Source organism: Arvicanthis niloticus, chromosome 2 (assembly GCF_011762505.2).
Source record: "Arvicanthis niloticus isolate mArvNil1 chromosome 2, mArvNil1.pat.X, whole genome shotgun sequence".
In the NCBI taxonomy this organism is placed as follows: domain Eukaryota; kingdom Metazoa; phylum Chordata; class Mammalia; order Rodentia; family Muridae; genus Arvicanthis; species Arvicanthis niloticus.
In genome coordinates, this window is record NC_047659.1 from 59,516,533 (window position 1) to 59,535,864 (window position 19,332).

General features: G+C 46.9%; 2 protein-coding genes across 4 annotated transcripts; one reads left to right on the forward strand and one right to left on the reverse strand.

Moving 5' to 3' along the window:
* Positions 1–107: 107 nt before the first annotated feature.
* Smtnl1 (smoothelin like 1) lies at positions 108–12,080 on the reverse strand. Of its 3 annotated transcripts, none has more exons than XM_034495401.2 (8): positions 11,972–12,080; positions 7,265–7,899; positions 6,182–6,314; positions 6,015–6,066; positions 4,921–5,076; positions 4,628–4,742; positions 4,315–4,466; positions 108–476 (listed from the first exon to the last, which is right to left on the reverse strand). In XM_034495401.2, the coding sequence occupies exons 2-8, from the start codon at positions 7,895–7,897 to the stop codon at positions 332–334; spliced, it is 1,386 nt and encodes a 461-aa protein (XP_034351292.1). In that variant the 5' UTR covers positions 7,898–7,899; positions 11,972–12,080; the 3' UTR covers positions 108–331. The 3 variants fall into 3 exon arrangements, with proteins under 3 accessions (XP_034351292.1, XP_076785100.1, XP_076785099.1); XM_076928985.1 differs by lacking the exon at positions 11,972–12,080 and adding an exon at positions 11,264–11,318; XM_076928984.1 differs by lacking the exon at positions 11,972–12,080 and adding an exon at positions 8,907–8,957.
* Positions 12,081–16,197: 4,117 nt separating this feature from the next.
* Positions 16,198–19,332, forward strand: Timm10 (translocase of inner mitochondrial membrane 10). The gene is made up of 3 exons (XM_034495359.2): positions 16,198–16,354; positions 16,807–16,921; positions 18,914–19,332. Exons 2-3 carry the CDS (start codon positions 16,851–16,853, stop codon positions 19,113–19,115), a joined length of 273 nt encoding a protein of 90 aa, XP_034351250.1. The 5' UTR covers positions 16,198–16,354; positions 16,807–16,850; the 3' UTR covers positions 19,116–19,332.

A 19,332-nucleotide genomic window follows, 5' to 3' on the forward strand; every position in this document is an offset into this window, starting at 1 on the left:
CTCTTGAGCGCCACCCACTGACCGGCTCCAGAAGCACAGTTGTGTGAGATTTCTAGAGATTGTCTACTTCCTGTCTAGAAGCAAAAGAGACCCGGCAAACTAACACATATGGTTGCAAATACAGGTCTCTTTTTATTTTTGTCCACCGCCTGTAACACACGTGTGGCTGGTTGTGGTGCAGGGAGTAGCAAGGAACGAGAGGAATTTTGCAAAAGTACTTTTAATGCCATTGATACTGGTGCCACCTGCTTTACACCTGGTGGCGCAAAAGCACCCCGAGGCCACAGTTGGCAGCTGGGCCCTGCTTCCTTCTCCCACATGGCTTTGCCATTCATTTCTTTTTCGTCTTCACCAGCCCTTTCTGCACAAGGCTACGGTATAGCTCCTGGATGTAGGTGTAGACACATTTGGAATCGGGCACTGCCAGCCGCACCATGTCATCCACCTCCAGGAGCTGGGCACAGTCCGCTAGTTTCCTGAAGGGAGGGTGGAAGGAGGAGCATAGGGTCAAAGGTGATGAGCCGAGAAGATGGATGGGCCCAGGGGAGTGAAAGGCACCAGGTCAGCCATCCCAATGTGCTGTGCGGTGACCAAGGCCCTGCAGGGTCAAGACTAAGACGTATATATTCAATGGACCTGGGTCTCCACACCCTCACATCGGACCTCTGTTTTCCAGTCTGTATGATCTCCCTCCTTCCACATGTCGAGCTGTGTGGTCCGACACAGCAAATACTTAAAAGGACAGACCATGAATCCTACTCAGAGTCCTGGCTTACAGCAACCCTAACAGCGTCATTAGATCAGCTATTTACTAAGCACCTACTGTGTGCCAGGCACTCTTCTACTTGTTAGCACTGAATAGCCAAAACTCTGTTCTCGAGGTACCAACAGTAATCAAATACATGAGGCAGAGGGTGTATCAGATTGGTGAGAGGTCTTTTCTTATGAAGAAAAGAATAGCTGAAAAGGGCCACTCTGTACTAGAGAGGGCTTCTGATCACTTTAATAGGGCACTTGAGAAAGGCTTCGAGAGTAAATAAGGAAGCCAGGTCTCCACCTGGCTCACACAGCATTTGCAAAGGCCCTAATGCAGGACTGTTTGGTGTGTTTCCGGACTGCAGGGAACCTGCAAGTCCTCGTTTTCTAACATCTCAACTGTACTTAGAGGCTACTTGATACTCCTGGGCTCTGCTGAGGCCGATAAGCTGGGCTAATCACTGCCAGGGCCTCCCTTCCCGGTGCCAGGTGTCTTATCAGCTAGTTCAGCAAGATGGTCTCAGTTACTCCTCTTTATCGCTAACGAGCAGAGGAGGAACTGAGCTGAGAGGCCTTGGTGCTTTGCCCAAGGTGAAAGAATGTAACAGTTGGGGCTCAACCCCAGGCCTGCCCACAATGCCTTTGGCACCTCAGCTCCAAGGGCACTAGGTCTCAGCAGTCTGGGCTGCTGAAGCCAGCCAACCGTGGGTGCTAGCATGGGAACAAGAAGGCCCCAGCGGAAATCCTCTCTTGGGGCCTGCCCCAGCTGGGCTGAAATCCAAGCCACTGGCATGGGAGCTGGAGGAGGGGCACAGATCTGAAGAATGGGGCAAACTCACTGCATCCACACCTCAGCCCATAGGTGTGGGCTAGTGCCGTCCCCCTAACACTGAGGAGGCAAACCTTTTATGCCTCTGGAACCTGGAACGGAGGAGGGCTCCCTCAACAGAGTAACTGGTAAAGCCCACTGGGGCTTTGGATTGGCTCTTCCTTCCCTTCATCGAAGGATTTTGAGAACTAGGGGACAGTACCAGGAGGTGATAGCTGTGACAGAGGCCCCCCCCCTTCAAATCCTGTGAGACACTTCCAGAGAGGCCACGGAGCTGGGAAAGAGGAGTGAGGATTCAAACCTTGGCACCTCAACTGTGACTCTCCACTCTGTTCCTAGAGTTCTCCCTAGCGGAGTTCCCATATTCTATTGCTTGCAGCCTCCCAAAGCCTGTGGTCACCCTCTGCTTTTCTGTGGCTCTGCCTCACTTATAACCAGGTTTGTACTCTCTTAGGTTAGAGATATTTGGCTGGAGCAGAGCTGCCTATTCTTTTGTTGCCTCTAAGCTTAGTTTGTCCAGTAGTGTCACATAACACCTACCCCACCACAGTCCTCTGGTAGGTTGGGAAGACCCTAACCCCTCTGCCCATCTCCACCTGTGAGGATTCAGTGACAAACATTTTGCAGATGCTTATTTGGTTTCTAGAGCCGTCACTCAGCATTGGGTATTGCTGGGCTGGAATTTTATGGTCCCTGCCCTTATCTTTCACCCCATGGCAGAACAACATAAAACTGGAAGAGCATTTTAGGAATTCAGAATCGAGCTGGAATTTAGTAGTTGTTTGCCTTTGTTGCCAAACGTTGGGATTAAAGACACATTCCACCACCCCTGGTGGCTTTTAAATGGCATCCTTGTATCTAACAACCTGCCCCAGAGACCCTCTTAGAAAGAGAGGGTTGTCCACTGATCTCCACCTAACTGGAACGTCTCCCCTTAATATGAGTAGTATGTAGCTCATTCAACTAATGTTTAAGAAAACCTGCTGGGGAAAAAAAAAGTTGAGAGGGAGGTTGGAGAGCTGGCTCAGTGGTTAGGAGCACTGGCTGCTCTTCCAGAGGTCCTGAGTTCATTGCCCAGCAACCACATGGAAGCTCACCATGTCTGTAACTCCAGCTCCAGAGGATCCAACACCCTGAGACATACATGAGGGCAAAGTATGGGTCAATGTGCTTTCATGATCCTGATGGAGATACACATCCCTACTGGTGGGTGGCCAGGCCTGGGTTAGGCCAGAGAGCACGGGCTTTCCAGACCAGACACTTCAGCATCCTCATTTCTAGGATTTGTTTGTTTGAGACAGATTCTCCTGTATCACAAGCCAATCTCCAACTCTGTGTGTAGTGAAGGATGAACTTAAACTTTTGATTCTCGGGCCTCTAAGCTCCTAAGTGCTAGGATTACAGGTGTGCCCCATCACATCTGTCGATCAAACACAGGTCTTTGTGTTCAGTAAATGAGCACTCTATAAACTGATCTATATCCATAGCCATTGATTGATTGATTGACTGATGGGTTGGGTTTTACAACAGAGATGAGGCTGGCCTCAAATTTGCAGCAGTCCTCCTGCTTCAGACTCAAGGTGCTGAAGTTATAGGCACACACCACTATGTATGGGCTTTAGAAAAAGCACGTGGCTGTCCATTAGGGGCCTGAGTTGTTCTCCTGCTGGCCATCCCCTTGGTACAACCCTGTCTCCATTGGTGATTTAGAAGTTTCTTGCTGGGATCCTAGGGTGGAGGTGTAAGGTCAAGATGGTAGAAAACCTATGTCTGCCCTTATTGCCCCTCTGGCAACCATGCTTTGTTGTTGTTGGTGGTGGTGGTGGTTGGTTGGTTGGTTGGTTGGTTTTGTATTAAGATGGGTTCTCACTACACATCCCAGAAAATCCCAAAGTAAATAGTAATTATCAGGGTAACTGTGATATCATTTGTTATGATAATGGTAATGTAGCCAAGAGTGTCTGAAGTATTTGCTGTGGGCTAGGCCCTGTTACAGGTTACAGGGACTTAGTTATGTTATTGAGTTCTTATCTCTGTAAAAGAGGAGACATCATGGGATTTGGAGGCACCGGGAAGTAATGGGGAACGGGCAAGATTACGCAGAATTAAACCCTGCACCCCCTTGTCCAATACCAGAAGGCCTGCCGTTCTTCTCTCCCTTACCCTGCTTAAATTTCGAATTTTCTCTGGCTGTGTGTTTACGTGCACATGTGTATGCAGGTTTGTGGAGGTCAGAAGTGAGTCTTGGGTGTTGTACCTCGGGCACAACCCAGTGGGTATTTGAGTCTTGGTCTCTCACCAATTAGAATAGCATGGTCAGCAAACTCAGGGATCTGCCTGTCTCTGCCACACTTGGGATTTTACATGTGTCCCGGATGGAACTCGGGCCATCATGGTTGTGAAACAAGCATCTTATCAACTGAACCATCTCTCCTGTGCACTGAATTTTCCTCAGGGTACCTGTCACGGTCTGCCATTACATGTCTATCTGCATGTATGTTCTTATGATCTGTTTCTTCATTTAGAATATAAGCCACAAGGATCATAATTTTGACTATTTAAGCCATTTACCTAGGTGCAAAAAAAAACCTAACAAAACAAAACCCAAACCAACAACAACTCGGATACAGGGCTGTGTGGCAGTATTCTCCGTTTGATCACCTGCCCTGTACCCTGTGCACCCATCTACACTCCCTCTGAGGCCACCCAACTCCCAGATTGAGGCTTACTCTGCAGTAGAGAAAGCTAGGGTGAAGTTGTGCCGGCGCTTTGTTGGGTCCAGTTCTGCATAGTCAAAGGCATCTGGAAAAAACTTGTGGATGAGGGCACAGAAGGCCATGCCGCTGCTCCAGCTGGAGGAGAAGTTTTGGATGTCCACGTGCTGAGATGGGGGACAGGGAACAGAAAGAAGACCTTAGCGAGCCTGGGCTGGAAAGCCTGCCTCTCCCACCCTTAGGAATCTGAACCCTCAGATTTTCCACCACACTATTGCCCTGGGGAAAAGTGTCCCTTGTCCCTTCTGTATCCCCAGCCAGTGCCCACCTCGTAATTTCTCGTCATGGCTCGGCACCACTCCAAAAGCATGTTCTTAACACCACCAATGGCCGCCCCGGCTGCCTTTGTGTTCCGGAACAGTGCTGTCGGGCCAGAGGCTGCCCTGTGAAGGGAAGAGCAAGATACTACAAACAGTCGAACAGACACTGTGGGAATCTCTGGCTCCAAGAGTAGGGTCTGGCCTTGATAGTTTCCACTGGCCCCTAGGCCTCCCTCCCTCGGCTCCATCTACACATCCTATGAAAATCTCAGCCCATCCTGGCTCCTGGTTGAGATCCTACCCGCCAAACTTGTCCACGATGGCCTTCCGATTCTGTGCACGAGGCCCCCGGGGCCTGGTGGGAGCCGACACCCTGCGTTCTGGTGCCCGTTCCTTCTTTTTCTCCGAGGGTTGGGGCTCCGTGGGACTCTCCGGCACCTCACTGGGCGAAGATTCACTACATGGAGAAGTTGCAGAGGCAGAAAAAAGAGTTTGAACTGACACCACAGGCTGCATGGGGCCTGGGCAGAGGTCACTGCCATAGACAAGACTGTACATGTATGCTTAGTCGGTGCACACACTCATCCTGTGCCTAGCGCTGGAAGGGCCAAGAAGCAATAAACAGACTCAAGCTAACTCTGAGGGAGCATGTGGTCTGTTGAGGCCATATGGTGGAAAACAAGGGCACATCTGGGGTCTGACCTGAGTTTAGATCCTGGCTTTATTATTCACTGTGTGATCTTGGGGCTGTCACCTTACTTCTCAGAACCTCAACTTTCCCATCTATAAAGTGGGGACAAGAATGCCTACCTGACAAGGTGATTCTGAGGCCTACAGAATATCAGGGTCAGGTAGCCACACTTGCTACAAAGCTGTGCAAATGCTTGGTGAGCATTCATGGGTCACCTTTCCCAAAAGACATGCAAGGGTGATGGAAGAATAAGGCTGGCTCTCTAAAATTTTCCATCTGCCAGGCACCATGCTCAAGTGCTATTTGCTCACTAGTCATCGCAGCCTACAACAACCCTGGGATATCCATACAGTTGTTATGTTCTCTTCACATAACATAGCGAAATGACACATAACACAACTAAGTGACTTAGCCAAAGTCACGTGACTGGTAAGTGGCAGAGCCATTGTCCAAACTCGGGACTCTGAATTCTTAGAGAGCTGTAGTGAAGTCATGGGTCCTGAAGAGGCTTCAGTCACAGAGCAGGAGTCAGACCAGGCATCTTTCATGCCTCTTACTCCATTTGTTTTCTACGATCTGTTTGGATTACAAGGCTGAGGGCCAGGGATCCTGGAAATTGGGTTCTGGGGAGGCCCAGAGAGAAGCGATGGTTGAAGCAAAAGAAGCAGGAGACAGGAGGAATCAGTTCTAGGGCTTGACTTTACCTGGCTGAAGGACTGGTCTCTCCAGATGCCATTGACTCTGGAGCCAACCCATCTGGCGGGAAGGAATAAAGTGGAAGGAAGCTGAGGCTATCTGTGATGTGCTCTCTGCATCCTCCTCCCTATGGAGGATTTAGGTTAGCCATGCAACATCCTGGGCTGTTCCTTACCTGGGCTGAGGCTGGGCCCCTCATCTGTGGGGCTCTCAGGCCACTCCTCGGGGGAGCTGGGAATCACCGCTGCCCTTTCTTCCGATTCATTTTCCTTACCCTGCTCCAGCTCTTCAGTGGGACTCCCTGGCTCCTGGGATGAACAGGATCTGTGTAGGCAGCTACCCAAGACTTTCTAGGAACTTCAGAAAAATTTGGAAGGCAGCCTGAACCACACTCTCCTTTCTCCCGTATCTCGATACCTGGTGGAGGAAGAGTGTACTTTCCCAAGATATTATGGTTTGGATAGAAAGTGGCCACACCTCTATTGATAGGTGGTTGTATTACCTCGGACTATCCCGTTGATGAGTTCATAGATAAATGAGCTTGTACAGGAGGTAGGGCTTAGAAGATCTATCGCTGGTGCTGTGCCTTTTAAGGGCATATCTTTTATGTGCTGTACATATGTGTGTGTGTGCCTTTGTGAATACACTTGTGTCTGAGTATGGGTGCCTACATGCTGCAGTATCATGTATCATTGTGTGTGTCAGAGGACAACCTCGGGTATAATAATCCTTACTTCCTCCTTATTTGAGACAATTTTTGTTGTTGTTATTGTTTGCCTGTGCATAACAGGATTCTCCTCTCAGTCTTGGCTTCCCATCAGGCACACGGGGATTACAAATGTATATTACTAGCCCTGACTTTGACATAGGCTCTGGGGATTTGAACTCAGAACTTAGCTTGCTTAGTAAGTGTTCGTACCCAACAAGCCATCTCCCCAGGGAAGAGAATATCTTATGTTCAGAGATTTCTCTGGTTTCCTGCTTCTTGGCTGCCATAGAAACACAGTTTTCTTACATCTTACCCTTTCATGTATTTCTGCCTTATCAAAGGTCTAAAAGCAATGGAGCCAGGACTGAAACCTTTGGAACCATGTTCCAAAATAAAACTCTCCTCCTTTAACTTGATTTGCCTGGGTGTTTTGTAGTAGTAACAACAAACAAACAAACAAACAGTAAACCCACAAACAAAAAAGAGAATTAGGGGGCTTTGATTCCACTGGGAGAAAAGGCCTGAGGCCTTTCTGTATGCCCTACTCACCGCCAACTCCTTTGCGTCACTTCCGGTCTCCTTCCCATCCACTTCCTGAGGCTCAGGCTCGGTCTGGTCTTTCACATCAGCCTTCTTCTGAGATTCAGTCTCAGTCTCGGTGACAGTAACCTCTGGTCCATCATCTTCCGTGGGTTCAGGCTTGGCATTATCATTCACATCTGATTTCTCCTTAGATTCTAGATTGGTCTCTTTCTCATCGACCTTCTGTTTCTCTGAGGCCATCATGGCCTCCTCTTTCTCCCTAACTTCATTGGGTTCAGGTTTTGTCTCTTCTTTCTTACTAGTGTGTTCCTGAGAAGCTGCTGTGGTGTCTTTCTCACCACCTTTCTCCACGGCAAGGTCAGCCTTGGCTTCTTCCTTCCCTCTGGCCCCCCCTTGCAAGTCTGTCTTGAGCTCATCTAATGTACTTGCTTCCTCCGGGCATCCCCCTGATGCACTACCCTCAGATGCTGCTTTACACAAATGGTCTGCCCCATCTGGAGGCCCTTCTTTGTCACTTGTCCCAACTGTGCCTTCAGCCACCTCCTCTGCAGTGCCTTGGCTTCCTGGTGTCTCAAGATTCCCAGCAGTCGGGGAGACAGTGGTTCCATCCTCAGAAAGGTTCCCTTCTGTCTGTTCCATGTCTAGAAAGAGAAGACATGAAGACATGAGCCGGGCAGTGGTGGCCCACACCTTTAATCCCAGCACTTGGGAGGCAGAGGCAAGAGGATTTCTGAGTTCGAGGCTAGCCTGGTCTACAGAGTGAGTTCCAGGACAGCCAGGACTACACAGAGAAACCCTGTCTCAAAAAACCAAAAAGAAGGAGGAGGAGGAGGAAGAGGAGGAGGAGGAGGAGGAGGAGGAGGAGGAGGAGGAGGAGGAGGAGGAGGAGGAGGAGGAAGGAGAAAAGGAGGAGAAGGAGAAAGGAGAAAGGAGACAGGAGAAAGGAGAAGAAGGAGAAGAAGAAGAAAAGGAGAAGGAGGAGAAAAGAGATGAAGACATTGTTGCACACTGCCCTGGCATGAGGTAAAGACCCTGCCCTCTCAGTGCCCTGCTCAGGAATCTCTGTCCTGTTTCCCTTACTAGTTAATTGTGTGTGACATCAAATTCCCACTCTCCCTGTAGAAATGAGAAAGATATAGAGAGTGCTCTCTGCTAAGAGGGGCAGTTGGAGCGTATTGAATTGATGTTGGATGGCATTTACCCAGTGCTATTCTGTAAGTATGGCTTTATTGTTATTTTGAAGCAGAATCTCATGTAGCCTAGGCTGGCCTCAAACTTGCCTTTTAGCAGAGGATATCCTTGAAATTCTAATCCTACTGCCTTTGTCTCCTGAGTGCTGGGATTATAGGCTTGTACTAGTACACCATTATATTATTATTATTATTATTATTATTATTATTATTATTATTATCAAACCTAGGGCTTCATTCATGCAAGTCATCACTTGAGTGAAATGCTCAGCCTCATATCATGCTTTTAAAATAATTTTTGCCTCATTTTGATTAAGCCAATGAGGTAGTCACAATTTAATACCTTCGTTCCTCATTGTGGGAGGAACAATTGCTGCCCACCCTGTAGAGCCCAAAGCAGGCAGGTGTAGAGAACCGAGCAGCCATGCTTTGCTTCCATTGTGTGGATTTTCAGTTACCTTCTATTTCGGGTAAGCGACATTGAGCTCCCGTCTCCAGCAGTGATCTAAAGTGTCTTAAAAAATGCATTATTAGATTTAAAAATAACTTAATTCAAAACAAGACAGGCCTTTAGGAAATTTGAGTAGAGATGATACAAATGTCAAATCGTAGAGGTGATGTAAAAATACTCAAGCTTTGGGAGGCCCTGGGCAGGCTAGTCTCTGAACCTCTGTGATTCTTGAAAAGTGGACAAGAAGAGTTTGCTCTGGTGAGAGAATAGAATCACATCCTCTCTAGTGTGCAAAGCTGGCCTCCACCTGCTCCCGGGTGTATGTGGAGGAGAGGATTCCTACATTTGGTGATTCTTATTTGAGTAAGTATATAGTTATGGAGTAGGGGAAAGGGCCAGATCCTTCACTACCTTCTCTTGTTGGGGTTCTAGTTACAAAGAAAACAGTTCAGGCTCAGGGCATGACTCAGACAGTACAAAAAGCAGACACTCTTGTCATTGGCTAAAAATACCTCCTGCCCTTGGCAGTACTTTCTTGGTGAGAGCATTTAGGATCTCTCCGTAAATTGGAACAGAGCTCAGGCAGCATGAAGACAGGATCTGCTTCTGTCTCCTACTTCAGTCTTCCTGTTCCCCTAGACAAGAGGAGGTCCCTGGATCTGGTGCCCTCCACTTTCTAAGAAGCAGATGGGGTTCACACTGTAGCCTCTTCATGGTGTGGCAGCTCCAGTTGTATATTCTAGCAAGAGAGTTTCCCTTGCTGTGTGCCTGTGTGGCAGCGTGAAGAAAAGATAGCCAGGCAGTTATAGCACATGGACCCTGACCTTCTGGCCACTCACTTTGAGCTCAAGGGACTCCCTTAGAGTCCCAACTTTAGATCAGAGTTTCTAGACAGTACCCTGTGGAAGTATGCTACAAACAAAAGTGCTGTGGATCTGGGAGCATGTGCAAGGCTCCTACCCAACCTCCAACACTATAAACAGGGAAGACTGGTACAGGCATGGAATTCTAGCATTTGTGAGGTAGAAGCAGAAGGATCAATCTAAGTTACATGGTGTCCTTGAGGACAGCTGAGGCTATGTCTCAAAGAAGAGGAGGGGGAAGAGGAGGAAGAAGAAAGGAGGAGGAGAAGAAGATGAAGAAGGAGGAGAAAGAAAAAGAGGAGGAGAAGGAGGAGGAGGAGGAGGAAGAGGAGAAGATGAAGAAGAAGAAGAAGAGGAAGAGGAAGAGGAGGAGGAGGAGGAAGAAGAAGAAGAAGAAGAAGAAGAAGAAGAAGAAGAAGAAGAAGAAGAAGAAGAAGAAGAAGAAGAAGAAGAAGAAGAAATGAATAAAGGTTCTCTTGACAGTGAGAGGAAGATGCATTTATTCACTGACCAAGCTTATTCCAAATTTAGCCTGTTTTTCTTAGAGATATATAGCATCATTAGCACTTAAGTGGGTATCAGGTGCCATTAAGTTTTAAAAAACTGAAAACTTAGCTTGAATATCATTGAATTCACCCTTCCTTAAACCTTCCTGGCCATGGACTCTCTCTTTGACCTTTTTTCTTACTGAAATGTTTTCCACGAGACATTCCTATCACTCTCTTTGACAAAACCATGTTCAAGGTCTGAACGAGGCACAAACTCTCTTCCTCCTCTGTTCTTTGTCCTTGTGGTGTGCACCAGGGGCGGAGGTCACTAGGGTCTTACGGGGCTTCTAGCTCCCACTGTTTACTGTGTGATGCTTGTTCAGCACTTTAATTTCTAGAGATAGAAACAGATCCTAGTCTACATGAACAGTGGAGGGCTCAGGCTGCTAGCGCATGGGAAGTATTTGGAGGGAGTCCTTAGTCTACAGCTTGCCTAGTGAAGACTGACTGTGCCATTCCTGAGCCACAGTGAGGTCCTGACCTGGTCCTCAGGGCATTTATTAGTGACATAAGACAGGGAGAGCCGAATGTCAGTAAGACGATACCCCCAAGTGAGGCATATTTGGCTACGACATAGCTGTTTGCTTCAACCATCTTTCCCTCTAGCTGCACACCACACGAGTGAGGTGGAGAGACGAAACAGTATACATGTGAACACACACACCTCAGCTACCTTGACTCTTCATCACCTCTGCTCTCCCCCTCCGGGCTCGTCATAAATAGACAAGGAGTGAAGAAGCTCTGAATTCTGAGGAGCCAGGATAACACCCCCTTCCCCCAGTGCTCCCGCTTCTACAGCAGCTTACAGCTTAAACTGATGCACTGCACCTTACCTTAGTCATCCCTTGCTTGACCCCTCTGGAAGGTGCAAGTACCCCCATTTTATAGTCTGGTTTAGGGAGTAACATTCCTGTGACTGAAGTCATAGGAGAATGAAATAGGTCAAACTATACCTGGAACCAAGGTCTCCTGAGTCCAGAGTTAGAGCGTGTACTGAAGATGCTTTTTCCATTAGATCCTTAGCCCAGTGTCATTTCAATAGCCCCAGCTCAGAAGAGTGGACAAGTCACCCGTGGGGAGGAGCCATTGAATAAGGCTGAGGAGGTCCTCTTTCAGCTAAGTGCACACTAGACCCTTTACAAAAGAAGCAGCCCTCAGCACTCCTTTCCTGCTTTTCTCTCTGCTTCCTTCTTCCCTCTTCCCCCTGAACCCCAACTGTTACCCCTTTATTGTGCTCAGTTCAGCTCTTCAGTCCACCATCCCTAGTCCAGAGGGAAAACCACAATGTGGATGATTGCTGTCTCTGTGATGCCTCTCTTTCTTACTGCCACCCAATCTCTCTCCCAGAAGTTCCAGTCTTCAAGTGGAGAGACCATTGCATCCTACTCACCCCCCAAGACCTCCACTTGTTACTTCCCTCTCGACTGCCCTCTTCATAGATGCCCACCTGCCCATCATACAGACCACTTTGTACCTGACCTCAAGGTCACCCAACTCCTTTAGGCATCGAAAAAGAATTGACATAGCAGAGAGAATTAGGAAGCAGCCTGAATTTCTGTCATTGTAGGATCCTCATTGAAAGATCTGGCTCGTGGAAGGTCAGAGTAGGGGCCAGAAGATATGGGAAGTAATTTTAGAAAGGAGACCACGGCTTTTCCTACCTGTGGGGTTCTGCCTGCAGCTCGGAGCTCTTGCCTCGTTCTAGCCAGTAGCCTCACTCCCATCGTCCTTTAAGCTCTAGTGGCTTTGAGCCCCCAGCTCAAAGTCCCACCTCCTTGCTTCCACCCCACCCCACCTTCAAGAGGCCTGGGCTTTGGGAAGAGCATTGTTTACTGCTCTGTTGGTACAACACTTTCTCTTAGACTGGGAGGCTCAAATTTCCCCTGAAGACCTGACAGGTGGCACCTTTCAATCATGCTGCGTCCCTCTCACTGACTGGCCTTAACAACATCTTTCCTGCGATCACCTTCCTTCCTGAAGTGCTCTGGCCATGGAGACCTTGATAAGCAACAATCAGTCAGGGACCCATTTGGAACGTGGTCTCCAGTAGACCTTCCGTGCTCCCTTAGCTCCTTGCTTCCTCCTTTACACCCCTCTAGACAAAGTAGTTGCCGAGGGGTGGGCTCAGAAGGTGGTAAATGGAGCAGCTGCCAACTGTGGGCTCACACTGGACCAGGAAGCTTGAAAGGGGAGAGGCCAAGAGAAGAGAGAAATAGAAAGAGCCAATGAGACACTGGGTTTTAAGCATGTACATCATAAATAATTCATTGCTTCTGCTTTGAGCTCTATTGACTGGAACATGATCAGCTCTGAATATACTCTGTGTGTGTGTGTGTGTGTGTGTGTGTGTGTGTGTGTGTGTGTGTGGTGTGTGTGTGTGTGTGTGGTGTGTGTGTGTGTGTGTGTGGTGTGTGTGTGTGTGTGTGGTGTGTGTGTGTGTGTGTGTGGTGTGTGTGTGGTGTGTATGTGTGGTGTGTGTGTGTGTGGTGTGTGTGTGTGTGTGTGTGGTGTGTGTGTGGTGTGTGTGTGTGTGAGTGTGTGTGAGTGTATGTGGTGTGTGTGTGTGTGTGTGAGTGTGTGTGGTGTGTGTGTGGTGTGTGTGTGTGTGTGTGTGTGTGTGTGTGAGTGTGTGAGTGTGTGTGTGTGTGTGTGTGTGTGTGTGTAATTAAGATTTTGCTCTGAAAACCACAGCAAAGCAAATCCTTATCCTGGCCATTCGTCATACAACTTAAGGAGGGCACCATTTGGAGAGTGTGGGCGGTGATACTCCTCCCATTTATGAAGCTTGTGACTCCTCCAATTCCCCTCCTCCAGCTCCTTTCTCTCCGCCATACTGGCTTGCTTCCTGTGCCGTAAATAAATCTAATCAGCGCTTTCCAGACTCAGGACTGGGTTTTTCCTTCTGCTCTTTGTGAGGCTAGCGCCTTCTCATTATTCTGAATCCAGCTCAAATTTCTTTCTCTAATGGAGGTTCTCCATTGTTAAGCTCTCTCCATCAATACTGCCTTCTCATGTACTGTATAATATTTACTGGAATCAAAAATCACATTCTTGATGTTAGGTAGTGGTGACACATGCCTTTAATCCCAGCACTTGAGAACATGTAGGCAGATTTCTGTGAGTTCCAGGACAGCCAAGGCTATACAGAGAAACCCTGTCTTGAAAAACAACAGCAACATGTTGCATTCTTGGGGTTAGAGAGATGGTTCAGTGGTTAAGAGCATGGCACTTACTGTCTTTACGAAGTTCCCAGTTCCCAACACTCACATAATAGCTCACAGCCATCTCTAACTGCAGTTCCAGAGGATCTGAAGTCCTTATCAGACCTCCAAAGGCACCTGTGTCATGCACTACATACATGCAGGCAAAACACTTATACACATACAATAAAAATAAATAGATCTTTAGAAAGCATTGTAAAATTGCTTCTTCTCCCCTCCCCTCTCCTCTATGCTCTATGATGATAGGGAATCTTTTTTCATGCTCACAGATGTAGACCCCTTTGCCGGGGTCATATTATGTTCTTTACAAATGCATATTGAATTAAACAATTAATCAAGAAAAGCAGGGGGGAAAAGAGCTGGAGTCAGAGCCTGGGATGATATGAATGAGAGATTATTTTGTGAAGCCAGGTTTGGGGACTGATGTTCAAATAAGTGTAGCATATGTCTCGAGTACATTTCCTTCTTTCATTAGAATTATCTACCAGGGCTGGAGAGACAGCTCTGGTTAAGAGTACTGACTGCTCTTCCAGAGGTCCTGAGTTCAATTCCCAGCAACCACATGGTGGTTCACAACCATCAGTAATAGGATCCAGTGTCCTCTTCTGGTATGTCTGAAGACAGCTATGGTGTACTCATATATACATAAAATAAATAAACCTTTAAAAAAGGAAAAAAAAAAATCTGCCAAAGACAGTTGAGTTTTCCCACATGTCTCTGCCTTGATTCTTTTCTTCCTTTAACTCATTTTTTTGTCCTACTATCATTAGATAATAAAAACAGCATACTGGAAGATTGTGGTATCAGTCATCAAAACTTCTCTTAGACAATCCCTTTATCCTCTGATAAAATGGTTAGTGAACACCAAGTAGGTGCAGGAGACAACAGCATTGAACACAAGAGAAAACAGGCAAAAGGAGATGACTTTAGTGTGATGAGTTAGTAATCACATCAACAAGTAAAATATGCACCATATTAGACGTGACAGGCTCTATAAAATAAAGTGAAGTGGGGCAAGCAGTAGGGCTTTTTTTTTTTTTTTTTTTTTTTTTTTGCTTTTTTTTGTAGGGAGGAGAATATATTTGTAGATACGGCCAGTGATATGGGAACAAAGACCTCAAGTTTGGGTCTTAAACTTGTGCCAGCGAGGAGCACCAGCATTCCTGGCAGAGAACAGTAACTAGAGAGAAGGGCGTATGCTTGATGTATTTGACGGAGAAGATATCAGCATGGCCAAGCAAAGCACTGCAGCAGGAGAATAGTTGCCTTCCCTGCCACAGTGGAGTGGAATGAACGGAAAAACAAGGTAAGCCGTTTGTCTAATAGGTTGCTCTTCTCAGGGGATGGATCACATCACAGAGAGAAGCGGTACAGGATCTTAAGCTATTGAGAAGATTTTGGCTTTCTCCATGATTAGAAACCACTGTAGCATCTAGGGGGTGAGTGACATGATCCAGTTGTAGTTTTTTACATCACTCTGGCTGCTGAAAGAATCAGCTGTCCTTTGACCTCCACATGTCCTTTGATCCCACCGTGGGCACAAGTCCTTATAAATAAATTTAAATTTAAAAATAGTATATCAAATGAACTGTGTTGTTCAGTCATGGAGTGTTTGCTTACAATGTATGAGACCCTGGATTCAACCTTCAGCACTGCAGAAGAGAGATGAAAAAAAAAATCACTGTTACCTGAGAATGTGAAAATAGCACTCTGGAAAAAAGACTTCATCTGCTAAAGACAATACATCAAGAAAATGTGACTAAATATTAAGAATTATTAAATCTTGGGGGTTAGATACAATGATGTTCATTAGACTGTGTTCTCTGTGTGTTGTGAATTTGCTCTAATAAAAATACTTTTAAAAAGATAAACCCAAGCTTTTTAAAATTACATTTATTTATCGTGCATGTGTATGGCTATACTAAGTGCACTAAAATATGTTGCAGCGCTGGGGCAGTTGGTAGAGTGCTTGCCTGTAACATGTGGTCCTGCTTCCATCCCAGCACTGCAAAAGTCAGGCATAATGACGCTCATCTGTAACGGCAGCATTAGTAAGATAGAGGCAGAATCATAAGTTCTAGGTCATCTTCGGCTATACCGAAAATTAGCGAGCAGCCTGGATTCCATGAGATCCTGTCTTAAAAGCAAACAAAGAAAATCTCTATACATGTTTCCTTTTTCTGCGAACAGCGACCTTGTATCCTTCTCTCTGCAACCCCACCAGTTAATGCTGCACACACAGTTCGTTCATTTACTAATGTCTGGGTCCTATTCCCCAGGATTCTGATTTCACAAGTATGAGGTAACGCCTGGGCGGTGAGGTTTTTGTTGTTGTTGTTTGTTTGTTTTTTTTATAAAAAGTGCTCCAGGTAGTTTTAACATGCAAAACTGACAAGCTCCTTAGGGAAACGTTCTCCTTTCTTCGCTTAAGATCCGTGGGTGCTCAGGCTGGGCTCTCCGTGGTAGGTTCAGGGAGCCAAGCCTCTTCCACATTCCAAACGCTCATAGGTCTCCAGGACAACCGGAGGGCTGGAAGGCTAACAAGGCCGCTGGCGCTCTGCCACTCACTCAGCACTCTATGGTACTCTGGAGTCCACTCTAGCAAGCTGAAGTCGGTTTCTCTTCGGCTAGCCAGTGGCTCTGTCTCTATGGTTTCCCAGCGCAGCCTGGTCTGCGTTTTCTTCCGGATCAAAGAAGAGGCTAGACTTCCTTCCGGAAGTGACCCACGTGCTTCTTATTTCGCCTATCTTGGTACCCGGTAACTTTTTACTATTGACCCGAAGTTGGAGACGTTTCGGGAGCTGTGACCTGCCCCATACCGTGGTGAGTGAACCGTGGTATCTGATTCCCAGGGTTTGATCCTGATTATGTCATTGCCATGACAGAGGCTCAGCCTTTAGACCAGCCCCGGGAACCTAGGTTGTGGTTAGGGTCACATTCTCGGGGTTGCGTGGGTTCAGGCCCACGGTTTTGTGTGTTCTGTCCCTACTGTCTGTCCTCTGGCTAGGAGTGATCTCGAGGTACTTATTTCTCGAGAAGAGGTTTCGGTTTCCAGTTCCGAGCCCCATGACATCTTGAGTGACCTTGAGCTGGTCACTGCCCCCTTTAAGGGCCTCATTTCCACTTCTGTTACGAGGGCTGATTACGTTTACTGAGGTGGGGTACTGGTTCCTGCTGGTCTGAAACGCTGTGATTCCTCGCGCCCTCCAGCCCCCGATGGGTACTAGGGTGTGAACCGGGAGGAGTCGGTGCTGACTTACCATGTCCGCTCCTAGGACTAAAGACCGGGAGGCTATTCTCTCCACCGTGCTAAATTGACATGGATCCGCTCAGAGCCCAGCAGCTGGCTGCGGAGCTGGAGGTGGAGATGATGGCCGACATGTACAACAGGTAAAGAGAACCTCTCTGCTTCACCTTGGCTAGGAAAACTAGCTCTAGTCACCCCTATCACGACAGAGTGAAGGACTTGTAATGAATGAGTTCCATAAGGGAGTGGAGCCAAGTCCCACCCTCCTATCACGCCCGACCCTCACAGTGCCCGACCCTCACAGCGCGTTTGGCTGAAGTAAACGCAGGTCACTAGAAGGATTTGGTTGACTATTTAGAGGGACTCAAAGGGGTGTGACGGGAAAAAATCTCCTGCCCAGGCTCTGCTGAGCATCAAGAACAAGTAAGCACTGCCTTTTCTTTTCCTTCCTTCCTTCCTTCCTTCTCCCCAAATAGCCCATTTAATTACCTTTGTTTTTGTATTTTGTGTTTGGTTATGAGTGCCAACGTGCATGCCATAGCAGCACACATTTGGAGGTCAGAGGACAACTTAATGGATTCTATTGGGGATTAAACTCTCAAGTCTTCTGGTTTGGCAGCAAGTGCCTTTGCCTCCTGAGCCATCTGAACAGCCATTTAGTAATTAATAGCATTTAATAGCTAATACTATTTTTTCTTCCTTTTTTTGGGATGGTGGTGAGGTGGGCGTTTTTGTTCTTGTTTTCCAAGATAGGGCTTCTCTGTGTTGCCCTGGTTGTCAGCTTGATTTGTGTGGACCAGGCTGGCCTCACTCTCAGAGATCCACCGTCTCCGTCTCTTAGATGATGGGATTAAAGCTGTGCACACCGAGCCTTCGTTAAACTTTAACTCTGTGTTAGTTACTTGCAAAGCATTTTATATACATTATCACTTAACATTTTTATTTATTTGTTTTATATGTGTGGATGTTTTGCTTGCATGTATGTATACATGTGCATCACATGCCTACAGAGGCCACTAGAGGGCATCATATCTCCTGGAACTGGAGTCAAAGATAGTTGTGAACTAACATGTGGGTGCTGGGAACCTAACCCAGGTCCTCTGCAAGAGCAGTAAGTTCTCTTAACCACTTCCCAGGCCCAATATAATTTTTGTAAAGACTTAAAAATAATTCAAAGAGAGAATGGAGTATAACGTAGGGTGTTTGTCTAGAATGCAGGAAGCCCTTGGTTTGATCTTGACATGGTTCCTGTAATTTCAGCACTCAGAGGCTAAAGACTAATAGTTCAAGGTCATCCTTGGCTATATAGTGAGTTCAAGACCAGCCTAGGATAGATGAGACCAGTCTTGAAAGAAAGAAAGAAATCAGTGGGTTAATTTTATTAGTGCCATTTTAATATAGGGGAATTAAGGTATCAAGGGGTTTAATAATCTCAGGGTCTATAGCTAGTCAGTAACAATGTCAGGACCAGAACTTCAGGCTGACTTCACAACTACTGCTTGTAGCCATTTGGCCAATTTGGAAACATCCTGGTGCACCAGTCACCTGCTGAATATCTTTAATCTGAATGTCTCATAATTGGTTATCTCATCAGTAAAACTGACATAAGAAGCACTGCTTCATAAAGACATTACAATACTAAACTGAAAGTCTTTAGCATCTAGCACATCATACAGGAAATAGCAGGTATCTGCTGGTTTTAGTCAACAGCTCTTGTTAGGTTTGTCTTGGAGACTGCAAATTAGAATGCTTTTTAAAATGCAGACTGTGCAGTCAGACTACCTAGCTTTGTGTGATTCTTAGCAAATATACTGAGCTGTGTCTTAATTTCCTCATCTGTAAAGTGGGGATAGTGATTGTGCCTACCCCAATCTGGTATTAGCCCTTAGCACGATGCCTGGCACACAGCCAGTATTCAGCAAGTGCTTCCTCTTTAACTAGTCTTGTGCATGACTCAAAGAAGATTTTTAGTTGGAAGAACCTTCCAAAGTGGTTGAAGTGAAAACTGGGGGTTTCCACTGTTTTCTTGAGGTTGGGAATCAGGCAAGAATCAGCACAGCAGGGTTGGACTTGTTGAAGGTTCCTGGGGTGCTACAGGAAGTGACTGATACAACCTTGTTCTTGTCTAATCCCAGAATGACCAGTGCCTGCCACCGGAAGTGCGTGCCTCCCCACTACAAGGAGGCAGAGCTGTCCAAAGGCGAGTCTGTGTGTCTGGACCGATGTGTATCCAAGTACTTGGACATCCATGAGAGGATGGGCAAAAAGTTGACAGAGTTGTCTATGCAGGATGAGGAGCTGATGAAGAGGGTCCAGCAGAGCTCTGGGCCTGCGTGAGGCCCCAGGCCGTGTGCACCTGTGGTGGACTTGCCACTTACTTGATTAAAGTGTCCCTAATGGATGTCACATGTGAAAACTGTCATACTTAGGCCCTTGAGCATCTTCAGGACCCCTGCGTGTGGTAGAGCTCTCCTGGCTAAAGAACTTGTCACACTGGTTTGTGACTGTGTATGTGTGTATATGTATATATCTTATTAAAACAAATTTGTGCAAA